Source organism: Rhamphochromis sp. 'chilingali' (genome assembly GCF_963969265.1).
Source record: "Rhamphochromis sp. 'chilingali' genome assembly, chromosome: 5".
Lineage (NCBI taxonomy): Eukaryota > Metazoa > Chordata > Actinopteri > Cichliformes > Cichlidae > Rhamphochromis > Rhamphochromis sp. 'chilingali'.
The window spans coordinates 32,336,150-32,349,905 of NC_137932.1; the positions used below are offsets into that span (position 1 = coordinate 32,336,150).

The 13,756-nt window shown below is 40.8% G+C and overlaps 1 protein-coding gene across 6 annotated transcripts in view; it reads right to left on the minus strand.

Moving 5' to 3' along the window:
• enah (ENAH actin regulator) overlaps window positions 1–13,756 on the minus strand; it is a 145,750-nt gene that overhangs the window by 56,040 nt on the left and 75,954 nt on the right. For all 6 annotated transcript variants that reach the window (XM_080881733.1, XM_080881732.1, XM_080881734.1 and 3 more), the window contains exons 2-3: window positions 11,727–11,892; window positions 7,052–7,229 (exon numbers count right to left, since the gene is read on the minus strand). In XM_080881733.1, the coding sequence (XP_080737859.1) occupies window positions 7,052–7,229; window positions 11,727–11,892 (344 nt within the window). The remainder of the gene's footprint in view (window positions 1–7,051; window positions 7,230–11,726; window positions 11,893–13,756) is intronic.

Consider the following 13,756-nt stretch of genomic DNA (forward strand, 5'->3'; position numbering starts at 1 on the left):
ATAACATGATTTGGTCCTCATTACCTTTGCATACACAGTCTGCTGCACTATTTGTTGGAATATTCAGTGGTTTTTGCTTTCTGCTCTTGTCAGATTGCACTCGGTGGCAGCAAAGGAGACACAAAGTTTAAATGCAAGTAAAAAACTAATATGTCTGGACTAAAGTTCAGTTCCATCCACCCTAACTTGTATCATAAGTATTAAAGTATCAGTTGGAATAATTTTTAGTCTTGTTTACGTGAAACAAAAATTGAGCCCAGCGATAATTTGTTTGGGTAAACGGCAGTTGAGATCACAAGAGTTTACCTGGCGGCTCAGCTGATACCCTTCTACACCTCAAATAGAGTGTTAGGTTCTTTAACCCCACGCAGCCTGCCCGCAGTTACAGCTACTGCAAGCCACTTTGCAACCTAACTAAACCAGAGACATCTCTGCTGCAGTGTCACTACTGCAGATGGAAATAACAGCCTTCTTTTGACTGAACGGGTCCTGACTAAAACACGAGAGCAAAAGCAGCTGTGCAAATTAGTCTGACTGGAAAAGCTAGCTTCAGTGACTATGCTCATCCTGCTGCTTGTCTTGTTCCAATTAAGTGTGCTCACTGGCCAAGGCCGCGCCATACGATTTACATCTCCACTGATTACTCAGTAGTTCCTGTAGAGGATCAGGTCACATGTTTCCACCATACTGTGAAGCACTTTAGGTAAAAGGTTAGACAGCTAGTTATAATTCTGCTGAACTTTATATTTGAGCTGCAAAGCAAGTCAAAATTTTAAATTCTTTAAATGTTCTTTTTGTCTTTGTTTATTAAAGTGGTCATGGTATGTCACATACTGTACACCACATCAAAGAAAAGCGATTTAGAACAATTATTAAAATGGTTAAAAGCTTCCACTGTATGACTGCCATGCACATGGTAATATCAGTGATCCCACTCTGAGGGCAGGGCCCATCCACCCACTGAGTGAGTGACGGAGGGCAAACCCTATGTGTCGCAGGGGGCTGTCAGGTCCACGGGTAAATGTGGCTGGAATAGGCGCCACTGAGTGCAGCTGTCACGACAGAAATACAGTAGCAAAACAGTGGGGTGAAAGAGGAAACCCTCTGGCTTCTGTACGGAGCTGACTGCACCACAGAGGGGGGGGGGGGGCAATGTGAGAAGAATGAGAAAGACAGAGGGAGCAGAGAGGAAATCAGGCGAGTGAAGGAAAATTAAAATGTTAGAGAATAAAGCAAGCAGCAAAGGAAAACGCTGGAGGCTGAAGTCTTTGGCTGTGCCGTTTTCTCATAAGGCTCTTGTGGGGGTAAAATACACAGCAGAGAAGTCTAGTTAGTTTCAGCCATCTTGCTTCACTTAAATGGTCCGGCTAACATTCCAGCTTTGTGATACGATTTAAGGTGATTCAAGTGCATTTAAAACTAATGTGTATACAACCTGACAAGAAAACAAAGATTATATTTTTATAGACCACAGTTTGGTCTGAGCTTCATTATAGTGATACTGTAAATTAGCATGCTTGCACATCCAACTTAAAGTTTTTTGATCCGGTGTAACACAGTATTATGATTTTAATCACAGTTTTTTTTCTAAACTGCATTGAAATAGATTTCTAAGTTTTAGACATACTACAGCACCATAAGACACTTTAGGGGATCAAAACTTTCAGTATTTGAAGCGAGCAGGAGCAGAAAATTCTAGCAGAAGCCTCTCAATAGTATCACCATTATACACCATCACCAGCTGCTTCTTATACAAACAAATCACAGCAACATTTCTGCACATCTGTAGTTGTTTCACTCTAAAACTCAAAATGGTAATCCCAAGATAACTATAGTATATACTCGCCCAGCTGTGTTTGTCTTTAATTTTCTTTCTTGTGATTAATGACTTCTGTCACTCATAGTTTGAATGAGCATTTCTCAAGGAAGCAGCAACCACGCTGAATATACACAATCACTATATGACTGCAAAATACAGATAAAAAAAAACATGGTTAAACTCTCAGAGACACTGCATTAGTACTTTTTTTAATGTAACAGTTAATGTAAAATTGAAGAGCTAAAAAAAAATTAATTAATTAAAAAAAGCCATCAAGATACATCCACTACTTTATTGGTAAATGGTAAATGGCCTGTATTTATATAGCGCCTTACTAGTCCCTAAGGACCCCAAAGCGCTTTACATATCCAGTCATCCACCCATTCACACACACATTCACACACTGGCGATAGCAAGCTACATTGTAGCCACAGCCACCCTGGGGCGCACTGACAGAGGCGAGGCTGCCGGACACTGGCGCCACCGGGCCCTCTGACCACCACCAGTAGGCAACAGGTGAAGTGTCTTGCCCAAGGACACAACGACCGAGACTGTCCAAGCCGGGGCTCGAACCAGCAACCTTCCGATTACAAGGCGAACTCCCAACTCTTGAGCCACATGAGCCACGTTTTATTATCCTAAAACGCTTGGATGCCAGCACCTATTGTAGGAAAAACAAAACACGACCCTCACAGTTCTACACAACTGTCCACATTTAGCCTTCCTCTGGTCGTATTAGGGATGACAAAATCCTGGCAATTCCCTTCAGCTCTGTTAAAATGTGTCCTCATGTCATTCCACTCTCACTCTAAAGTCTGTTCTGTCTCTCTCACGCAAACACACCACACATGTCTTAGCCCCATTAGCTTGATGAGGCGCATCTCTATCAGGTTAATTAGTGGATGGGATTAGAGTGTGATGAGAGGCATGGCTTAGGGAGAGGGGAGGGAGCATGGAGTAGCATCTGGATGCTGGGATTGCAAAAATACAAACAAGCTGCAATTAAAACCATCTTTTTTGTATTAAAATGAGGTGCTTTAATACAACGGATGTTTCTAAAGTAGGGAAACATCCATCCCTTCCTACATATGCGCGAACGTAGACACGCAGGAAGTCAGTGGAGCGAGTGTGTGTTTAGAAAGCCAAGGTCATGGAAGTTTGAGCCTGCAACTATTTGCTGGAAATTGGATTCAGCATGAATGTGCGTGCTGTGAATATGGGGCGTTTCTTGAAGTGAACGAGGCCGTTTGTGTTTTGATCAGATCTGGGGTCGATATTCAATGTTTGATAAATGAATTTCTTGCGAGAAGTAACTGCTAACCAAGCTCAGCAATGCTAAAAAATAAATAAATAAACCACCTCATTAGCATTACCTCCTGGCTGTGCTTTCAACTTGAAATGAAAATCACGTTTCAAATGGGTTTGTTTTTTATTTTTTCACGTTTCAAATGTTGACTTCCCGCAACAAATTAAGATGTTTTACTCTAATCGTTGCTTCTGGAAAAAAATGTTTTGTTCACTCAAAAAACATTTTTATTGTTGACACATGTTTTTTAATCCTTTTTTTTTTTTTTTTTTTTTTAATCATTAATCCCATGTGCTACACCTTCGTGCCTCTTAGCATTTCATATCCAAAAATTGCTCTTGCCTGCAGAGTTGAGCAGAAGCACAAGTTAGTGGTTCTACTTCCAGTAAACACAGGTCCAAAAATGCAGCAGGAGCTGGAGTTTAATGCTACATTATTAGATATGTGGAAATCTCTCAGTGCTCTGTACAGGTACAAGCTCTGAACTAGTGTTCTTCTTTTCAAACATCTTTGTTAACATCCCTCCTTTGGAATGCTCAAAAGAAATAAAATTCATCAGCGGTCTCTGTTTTAGTGGAGGCTCAACATGTTATGAATACAATCAGAGGATGAAACCTCTGAAACGGAATTAATATGAACAAACTACTGGCAGTGTAAATGAGTGGGCTCTTGACATGTTATATTTGTTATGTTACAAAAATATTGAACCCCAGTGTGGGGAGTTGAAAGCTGCTTGCTCAACTTGGCTGACACAGACATGCACAGGCTGTATAATATACAGTGGGGCAAAAAAGTATTTAGTCAGCCACCGATTGTGCAAGTTCCCCCACCTAAAATGATGACAGAGGTCAGTAATTTGCACCAGAGGTACACTTCAACTGTGAGAGACAGAATGTGAAAAAAAAAAAAATCCATGAATCCACATGGTAGGATTTGTAAAGAATTTATTCGTAAATCCGGGTGGAAAATAAGTATTTGGTCAATAACAAAAATACAACTCAATACTTTGTAACATAACCTTTGTTGGCAATAACAGAGGTCAAACGTTTACTATAGGTCTTTACCAGGTTTGCACACACAGTAGCTGGTATTTTGGCCCATTCCTCCATGCAGATCTTCTCGAGAGCAGTGATGTTTTGGGGCTGTCGCCGAGCAACACGGACTTTCAACTCCCGCCACAGATTTTCTATGGGGTTGAGGTCTGGAGACTGGCTAGGCCACTCCAGGACTTGGCCGGGCGGTGTGTTTTGGATCATTGTCATGTTGGAAGACCCAGCCTCGTTTCATCTTCAAAGTTCTCACTGATGGAAGGAGGTTTTGGCTCAAAATCTCACGATACATGGCCCCATTCATTCTGTCCTTAACACGGATCAGTCGTCCTGTCCCCTTGGCAGAAAAACAGCCCCATAGCATGATGTTTCCACCCCCATGCTTCACAGTAGGTATGGTGCTCTTGGGATGCAACTCAGTATTCTTCTTCCTCCAAACATGACGAGTTGAGTTTATACCAAAAAGTTCTACTTTGGTTTCATCTGACCACATGACATTCTCCCAATCCTCTGCTGTATCATCCATGTGCTCTCTGGCAAGCTTCAGACGGGCCTGGACATGCACTGGCTTCAGCAGCGGAACACGTCTGGCACTGCGGGATTTGATTCCCTGCCGTTGTAGTGTGTTACTGATGGTGACCTTTGTTACTTTGGTCCCAGCTCTCTGCAGGTCATTCACCAGGTCCCCCCATGTGGTTCTGGGATCTTTGCTCACCGTTCTCATGATCATTTTGACCCCACGGGATGAGATCTTGCGTGGAGCCCCAGATCGAGGGAGATTATCAGTGGTCTTGTATGTCTTCCATTTTCTGATGATTGCTCCCACAGTTGATTTTTTCACACCAAGCTGCTTGCCTATTGTAGATTCACTCTTCCCAGTCTGGTGCAGGTCTACAATACTTTTCCTGGTGTCCTTCGAAAGCTCTTTGGTCTTGGCCATGGCGGAGTTTGGAGTCTGACTGTTTGAGGCTGTGGACAGGTGTCTTTTATACAGATGATGAGTTCAAACAGGTGCCATTCGTACAGGTAACGAGTGGGGGACAGAAAAGCTTCTTACAGAAGACGTTACAGGTCTGTGAGAGCCAGAGATTTTCCTTGTTTGAGGTGACCAAATACTTATTTTCCACCCTGATTTACGAATAAATTCTTTACAAATCCTACCATGTGGATTCATGGATTTTTTTTTCACATTCTGTCTCTCACAGTTGAAGTGTACCTCTGGTGCAAATTACTGACCTCTGTCATCATTTTAAGTGGGGGAACTTGCACAATCGGTGGCTGACTAAATACTTTTTTTGCCCCACTGTATGGGTATAGTTTCCTGGTCTAAAAGGTGAAGCCATGTTAATGTGCCTTAAATCTGCAATGTTTTTAATGGCCACCAAGACGCAAAATCTGTGGTTTCAGTCCGATAGCAGTTTGTGAGTCCTCTACTGGGCCATGAGCTCAGTCAAAATTTTAATGGGTTTATGGACCTGAAAGTCAGTAGAATGTGCAGTTCGACCATCATTCCTTCTTTACACATGGATTCAAAACAATAAGATTGTTAAGAAATCAGTTTTATCCCAGTTCTTTGTATTCCTCGAGCATCCAGAGATGGCACCGGACTCAGTAGTCATTTTCACAAAACTTTTATTCATCTTTATTCATCTTCATTTAAGCATGCACTTCTAGAAGACAAGGCCGGTGTCCCTCTGCAAAAATCTTCAACCCTTTGTTAGTTACAGCCAGCTTTATAGAAGCGACCCCATCATAAAACCCCCTACAGTGTGCTGCAAACTCTGTCTGTGTCTATGTGCACGAGCACATGAATGCCTACATGTGCGCGTTCCCACGTGTCTATGTGAGTGCTCGTGTGTGACTGTGTGCGCATACCTGTGTGTATGTGTGAGTGCACATGAGTGAGTGTGCGTGTGAATGTGTGTGCGTGACAGTTAAAACACGGTGGGTGTAGGTAACTCCCTAGGTCATAAAACCTTTCTCCCTTCCAAACCACAGTTACAAATGTTTAGACCCCCACCTTAAAACATCCTCTGGGGAATTTCCACTCAGTGGGGGAGAGGCCTCCTACAATCTACTCCTAAGTTCACGACACAGTGAGGCCTTTATTACTTTAAGGGCAGTATCAATGTCTCTACAATAGTTCTACATTCTATGATAACACATTTCTAAACTCTAAAATAAGCTAAACATTCTACAAGATGAAGTAAAAAGTCATCTGAGGCTTCAAAACAGTAATTCAAAAACAAGTGTCTGCCTATATCCTCTAAGGACGACAGTCAAAATGCTAAATTGGAAATGTCCATCTTTTATATACAGTATAGAGACAGGCCAGTTATTGGTCAGCCTGATTAGAGGGGCTGATATTCAGAACATTTAAAATCACTGGTGTTATTTTGAAATCATGAAAAAAAAAAAAAAAAAAAAAAGGATCATGGTGGCTAAACCTATGCAGCCTGCAAAAGAGAAAAGGTATGCTAGCAGCTAATTTAGCAGGCTGCTAATGACCATGTGACGCTCTCATGCCATTACATCTGTTACTATTCTTTGTTTTGATTTCTTTAAGAAAGGGAAATCCACATGTAAAATGCAATGTGAAAACAAATCTACAGAAGCGTAGCTCTCAGTACAGAGAGAACACGACAAGAAATATGACTATGATTTCTCCAAATCCCGACAGCATGCAGACACCAATATATCGTCATGTTTGCCCATCTTCAGGAATAACAGCACCAAGTGTAAATGCAGATCTGATCTAAATAAAAGCTATAGCTGAATCCTGTATCAGGATAAGCTATATAGTTTGTGCATGCATAATTTAGATATTCAGTTATCATGTGGTGGAGCTAGAAAGCATGCATGCTCAGGAGGTCTCACCTGTGTCCTGCGAATTAAGCACCTCCAGTGCATGCATCATGGCACTGGCAAATACGTTTGCATCCTCCTTGCTACCAAAGTTGAGGCCGTAGACTTGTCGGGCATCACGCCACTGGTGGAAGGTCTGTGTGGCCTGGTTGTACTTCAGCCCCTTGGGAATGGCACAGTTTATCACCACCTGCAGACATCCGTGAATCAGAAGAGAGAGGAAACGGAGACAAGACAGGAGAGGTTTATGACTTCAAGTCTGAAGGATCATAATAATAATAAAATATCTCCAATTAAAACACAATATGTCAACCTTGTAACACTGTCGCCTGTTATGTTGTTTAAAGTCACTTTTACTTCCTCGTAAGTAGACTTTATGATCCCCTCACTCTGTGTCTAATTTAAGGCACTTTAAGTGTTCACATCTGAGGTTTTTACTGTTCGGGGCACACAGCCAAACAGTAATGCCTCAAGGTACTCCCAGTTAAATAAGACCAATAGGGAAGGGTCCCAAACCATTTTCCCTAGAACCTACAGGAACTGTCTGAACATTTTCCTTTTTCTACTCACATGCAAAGTCAAAAAGTATTTTTAGAAAAATCAAACTTTTGAAGCAACAAGGGGAAATTACTCACATTTGACTTGTGTATTGGCTCATATCACAGTACAAACATATTCAGTTCCATCATCAGAGTGCCTACACAGCTGAAGCCTAAAGTATCCATGTGGTCCATATGGATAATGTGTGTATTTTTAAAACATAGTTAGGATTCTGTTTAGGCTTGAAGTCAGGGATATGACTTTAGTATTTTATTCGTTAAGTTTTTAAAAAATTGATATATTTATCATTATTAATATTATTTATCATTATTATTTTAGCAATATTTCATTCACTGGAGCCTGACCATCAGATACTGGCATTTTAAGACAGACAGACACATTTTAAAAACCACATATGGTGAATGATTATTCTTTCAGACCATAAACCATATGGTCTATAGATACAACAGTGTCCAAATATGACCTTTTGTGGCTCAAAAGCAGCCAAAACTTTAATATCATGGCTTCAGTTTGCACAGTTGAGAAACAAGTGGTGATGTCACAATGGGTGGCAGCATTCTCCAAGTTACCTTTAATTTCAGTCATCAAGAGGAGAAAGAGTCATGAGTCCAATACGATTCCTACTTCATCCTAAAAATAACATTACAATACTGTTTTCCCCCCTAACAGCTATGCTTCTGTGGCCATCCACAAGCTCCAACACATCCAGAACTCTGCTGCTCGTATTATCACCAGGACCCCTTCCATCCATCACATCACTCCTGTCCTGCAGCAGCTTCACTGGCTCCCGGTCAAATATTGCATCAATTTCAAAATACTCTTGTACACATTTAAGGCTATTCATCATCTCTCCCCTCCATATCTCTGTGATCTGGTTCAGATCACCATCCCATCTCGGTGTCTCAGATCTTTCTTCTTTCTCTCTCTGTCCCCTCTCCCCGTCTCGCCACCATGGGGAGCAGGGCTTTCAGCTGCTCTGCTCCTCGACTCTGGAATTCCCTACCTCCTGATTAAAAAAAAAAATATATCATTTCCTTCTCTCTCTTTAAGTCCAGACTCAAAACTCACTTGTTCAAAATAGCTTATCCCGCATAACCTCTCCACTCTATTTTAAATTTGTTTTTATGTGTTATGCTTTTATGATTGTGTAAACTGCTTGCTTTTATTACCGGTATTCTGCTGTGTACAGTGTCCTTGAGTGTTCTGAAAGGCACTTTCAAATAAAATTTATTAATATTATTATCATCATCATTATGTCCCTCTCTATAGTGTCTTTGCTATGTCCGTCTTTTACAGTTACTGTATTTAAGATTTCTGAACCAAACAAGCTTCTAAAACCTTTGAGAAGGCTATTAAGGCTTATTAGTATACATTATTTGCAGTAGATTTATTGGATTGTTAGCATGCTAACTTGCCTTCTCTGCTGTTAAAGTCCAACCTCTTTTTCCCCCACAATGAAAGCATTCATATTTGAAGCATCATAATCAGCATTATCAGTGAATTCACACACACACACACACGCTTCATTTTGTTACAGTTCATCTGATATAGCGGATATACCCTGAAAAGATGTGTAATGCGGTTTAATCTCATAATCGCTGTGCTATCTCTCGTCCAAACTAATAAGGAGAATAAATTCAAAACATTCCCCAACAGGGACCCAGCAGCTTATCACACAGGGCTTGGTGGTGTGTTTTGATTTCTGCCGCATCCTGATTTAAATGAAGGATTACTGTACTGTACTGACACTAGGCTTAAAGGTAATATTGCAAAAATACTTCAGAAGACGATACTGCTACTTTGGCAAAAAAAAAAAAAAACAGCTCTATGAGTGCTAATACCTGTAATCAATCTGCTCATTTATAAAGAAACAAGCTTTAGCACCAGAGCAGACATTTATTTGACTATGGAAATGGTCTGTTGTCGATTTTTGAGTTTTTGCTAATGTGTCTCTGGTAGGCAGGAAAGGATTCCCATATTTGCTTTGTATTGTTGATGGACTGGATAAGATGACAAGCAGCAAATGTGAGGAGGAACTGTGTAACTGCAAATGTTTTGTTGTGGATGGCAGTGAAACAAATAGAGGAAATGGTAAGATAGGCAGTGCCACACAGTGAGAAATCAGGCTGAAGCCCAAGTGTGAAGCGCCAACACAAACACAGCCAGTCCAGCCTCTGACTCGTCCATGTTTTTACAGGCCTCATAACTGAGGATGCGCACACTCCAGCCAGTCAATTTTTAGCACGTCTGTATTATGAATATGAAACATGTGTTCCCTGATATTAATGAAAATCCACTGTCTAAATGCTCCAATTTGCTTTATTAGATATGTTAAAATTCCAAATGGTTACCAGATCGGAGGTTGGAGGAATGGGAAGCTGCCATAAGCATTGTTCACTAGCCGAGTTTTTATACACAGATTTTGTGGCATTCCAGAAGAAAGATAACCAACACCAAAGGTTTAGTGCAATTTAGTGCGAATGTGCAATAAATGCACATGCAGAGCACACTGACAGCTGTTTGCAAAGGTTTGCGCAATAAACACAATTCTGAACTCATACATTCAGCTCATCCCTCTCACACATTGCATTTCCTGCAGGAATGTTTGCCTTTTCACAATTCCACAGATTTGCCCCAACTTTTGCATATAACTGTACCCACTGTGCCTCAGCTCTGATTGGGATGCTTTCATCTAAACTGAGGATTATTGTCAGCTTCGGGATTATTGCTCTGAAGCTATGAGCCATTTGAGCTAATCTGAGTTTCTTTCTGCTCAAATGTCCTCACCAGGACTCTGCTGTGTAGGACTAAATCATTATGTGTTCATACATGCATGGCTTGCTGTAATAAATATATGATGGTTACTTATTCTTACAAATAAAAGCTAACCAGGCAGCACGATGTGCTGACATGCACAGAAAAAAGAGGAACAAGATGGTCAAGAAGAAAACAGTTGAAGACTCAGAATACAGGTTCAGTGGAAAGTCGAAAAATATTATGGCAAAGTGCAAGTAACTCAAGGTTATTTCCATCCTTTTCTGTTGTCACTGAATAAAGAAACCATGTCATTCACGTGTGAATCTACTGAAACACCCAGTGGGTCACAGCATTTGGCTGTTGCTCTCTGAACCTGGTTCTGCAGGAGGTTTCTTCCTGTTAAAAGACAGTTTTTCCTTTCTACTGTCAACCATGTGCTTATTCATACGGCTCATGTAATTGTTGGGATTTTCTCTGTATTATTTAGTCTTTACCTACAACATACAATAAAATAAAAGGCAACTTCAAGCAGCAGTTGTTGAGATTTGGCACTGTATAAATAAAATTAAACTGAACAGACCAGTAAAGACAGCATTATAAAGTATAACTCAAATTTGAGCACTCAAGTAACTTTTGCAGTTTTTTTTCCACTGAGAAAATTTACGTAAAACTACAAAATAACTACTTAACACTTTTGATTAATAATAACTAAAGTAATTGTAAAATACTATCACATAATAAAACTTAAATTATTTCTACGTGTGACGTTGCATCTTGAATTGAGATTTTTAAACCAGGCACATTTTTCCACCATGTAAGCACATCAGTAATTCATATCCATTGTTTGCTCTTTGTGACACACTGATTCAAACTATCAAGTGTTCTAGTGACACTTGATGGAGTCATTCATTTGCACATTGCACGTCACACCTTCCCTGCTAGGATCTTGTTTTTTGGTAGTCTGCTGCAGAAATTACATCACAACGTGATTCTTTTTTAATATGTATAAATATTTATACTAGTATCATTGCAGATGATATGATACAGCACAACAATCTTCAAAACTAAAAGGTATATTTGTAAAAGGGCTCCAAACAACTACTGGCACACAAATCAACATGAATACTACTAATGCTGGAATGTCCCAGCCAGGGCAGGACTGGTCCAGCGGATGGACAGTTCTGTCTTGAAAAGGATCTGCTGCCAGAGGACACAGTCGGAGGTCAAAAAATGTAATATCAGCACTATATCACTAACGCAAATGTGATAATTGTGTCATTGTTTTTGTATGCTTATAGTCACAGACCATTTCTCCTTTTCAAATCTATATATACACTGTGATAGTAACAGCCCCGTCTCATCCACTGACCTGATGATCTTGGATCTTGCGTCCCACTACACGGAAGGCGTTGTTGCCCGTGTGGTGGTAAATGTGGACTCTGCTGAAGCCTGTAGAGCCACCGGCTGGGACCCACTTCTTATTGGCATCGTCATACACCATGACAGCAGCTCGCGCCTGGCAGATGCTCTGTTCACTGCAGGGACAAGAGACATAGAAAAGTTTATTCTACCATTTTAGAAATCCAATCTTTTTCAATCGTCCTTTCTTCTTTGAAGCAAGTTTTGTGAAGTGACCAAGTGCTTGGGACTGCAAATACAAAGATGACCCCACAGGTATAAAAGCAAGAAACTGAGAGCAGAGCACACAACACCAAAAACAGACTGTAAAATGAAATTAACTAGTGAATGTTTCATTGGCTCCACAGCTCACCAATAAACTTCACTACTTCAAGCCTAGCTGTAATCCCAGCAGATCAGCTGATGGCTCAGCCGGTACACTTCCACACAACATCTCATATTGTGAATGTCATTTCAGTTTTAGTCTGTGCACAACTGATTCTGCCTCTGCAAGCTGCCTGGCAACCCGCTCCCACCTCAGCTCTGACTTTTATACAGTGATGGACCTAATCAGTGTCATATCTGCTGTCATTGTTGCTTGCAGTCCTAACTAAACTAACTTTGTTGTATTAATAGTTTGGTATGTGGGGGGGGGGGGGGGGGGGGGGGGGGGGGGGGGGGTGTTTGCGCGTGTCTTCTCAGTAATCATTTTCTCCCTAATTGCCCCTATGTATTACATATCTCACCATCTATCCCTTTTTTGCTGCCTAGCCTGACCTGTATCCACAATGTAAGTTTGTATATTGTATGTATGGTCGACTAGGTGTGTCATTTCAGCTGCAGGCAACTGCAACCGACAAAAACAGCTTATCCGTATCCTTATTTATTTATTTATTTTTAAAATCGGTGTTTAACATGGTTCATACTCCTCCATAATCAAACATAGCAGTCTAATATCAGTTTAATCAAACATACCAATTCTCAAAGGCAGCAAGCAAATGCCTTCATTAGTGTTACTGATCAGTATTAACTAAATTCCCATGAACTTGGTCTGCAGTGCACAGACTAAAAGTCCACAGCCCTTCAGATGCCTCCAAGCTCCTCAGTGACACATTAGTAATCATCCATCTAGAGATTCTCTTAAACCAGCAAACAGCAAACCCAGACAGTATCCTACTGGTTGTCAAACTATTTCTTTATTATATACTGAGGTGTCAAAACTCGTCATTAAGGGTACAGGGAAGGAGATCAAATGTCCTCTTTACAGGGGAAAGAGTTAAAGACTGGCAGTGAGGGGAGACTGCTCATTTGAGAGGAAAAAAAACTGCCTCCAGTCTTTTCTGCTGCGATGGCTACATCTGCTGCCACACAGCTGATTTAAGGCCTGGAAACTCTGCTGTGCTCACTTTTCACTGTAGCTATGCAGCTTTGGAATTGCACTTTCTGTAGTGGACACATGAACCTGCCTCCAAAATCACTCCAGAGGCTATCATGTTGAAATGCCCAAATTCGGCTATGAAATGTGCCTTTTTCAGCCTGATATAAAAAAAAAAGAAAAAAAACTGTTTTTGCCTCTATGGACAGTTTCCACCTACATAATAATGGTACTGTGGTTTTGTTTTACATCTCATCAATCTGGTTTTACTTGAGGCTTAAAGTTAAGAGCTGTGGAGGCTTCTAATGACAAGTGTGTCTGCACAGTCAGATGTAGAGACAGCGGTCATTCAGGCCTCAGCACTGCTAAGTGTAGGTGCATTGGAATTGGACAGATTTTAAATGCAACTTGCCAACTAGGCTTGCTAACATCAGCTGAAACTTGGCTGCTTGCAAAACACACATGCTAGAGTGAGATGGAAAAATGATTTTCCTTTAGCACATCAAAAAGAAATCTGTTATACAAGCTTCCATATAGCGTGGTGACATGTCCTGGTAATTAATAAGCTAGGATGTAGTTTTGTATCTGCTCATATTCAAGGTTTGCTATAGATTATTTTGCATCTG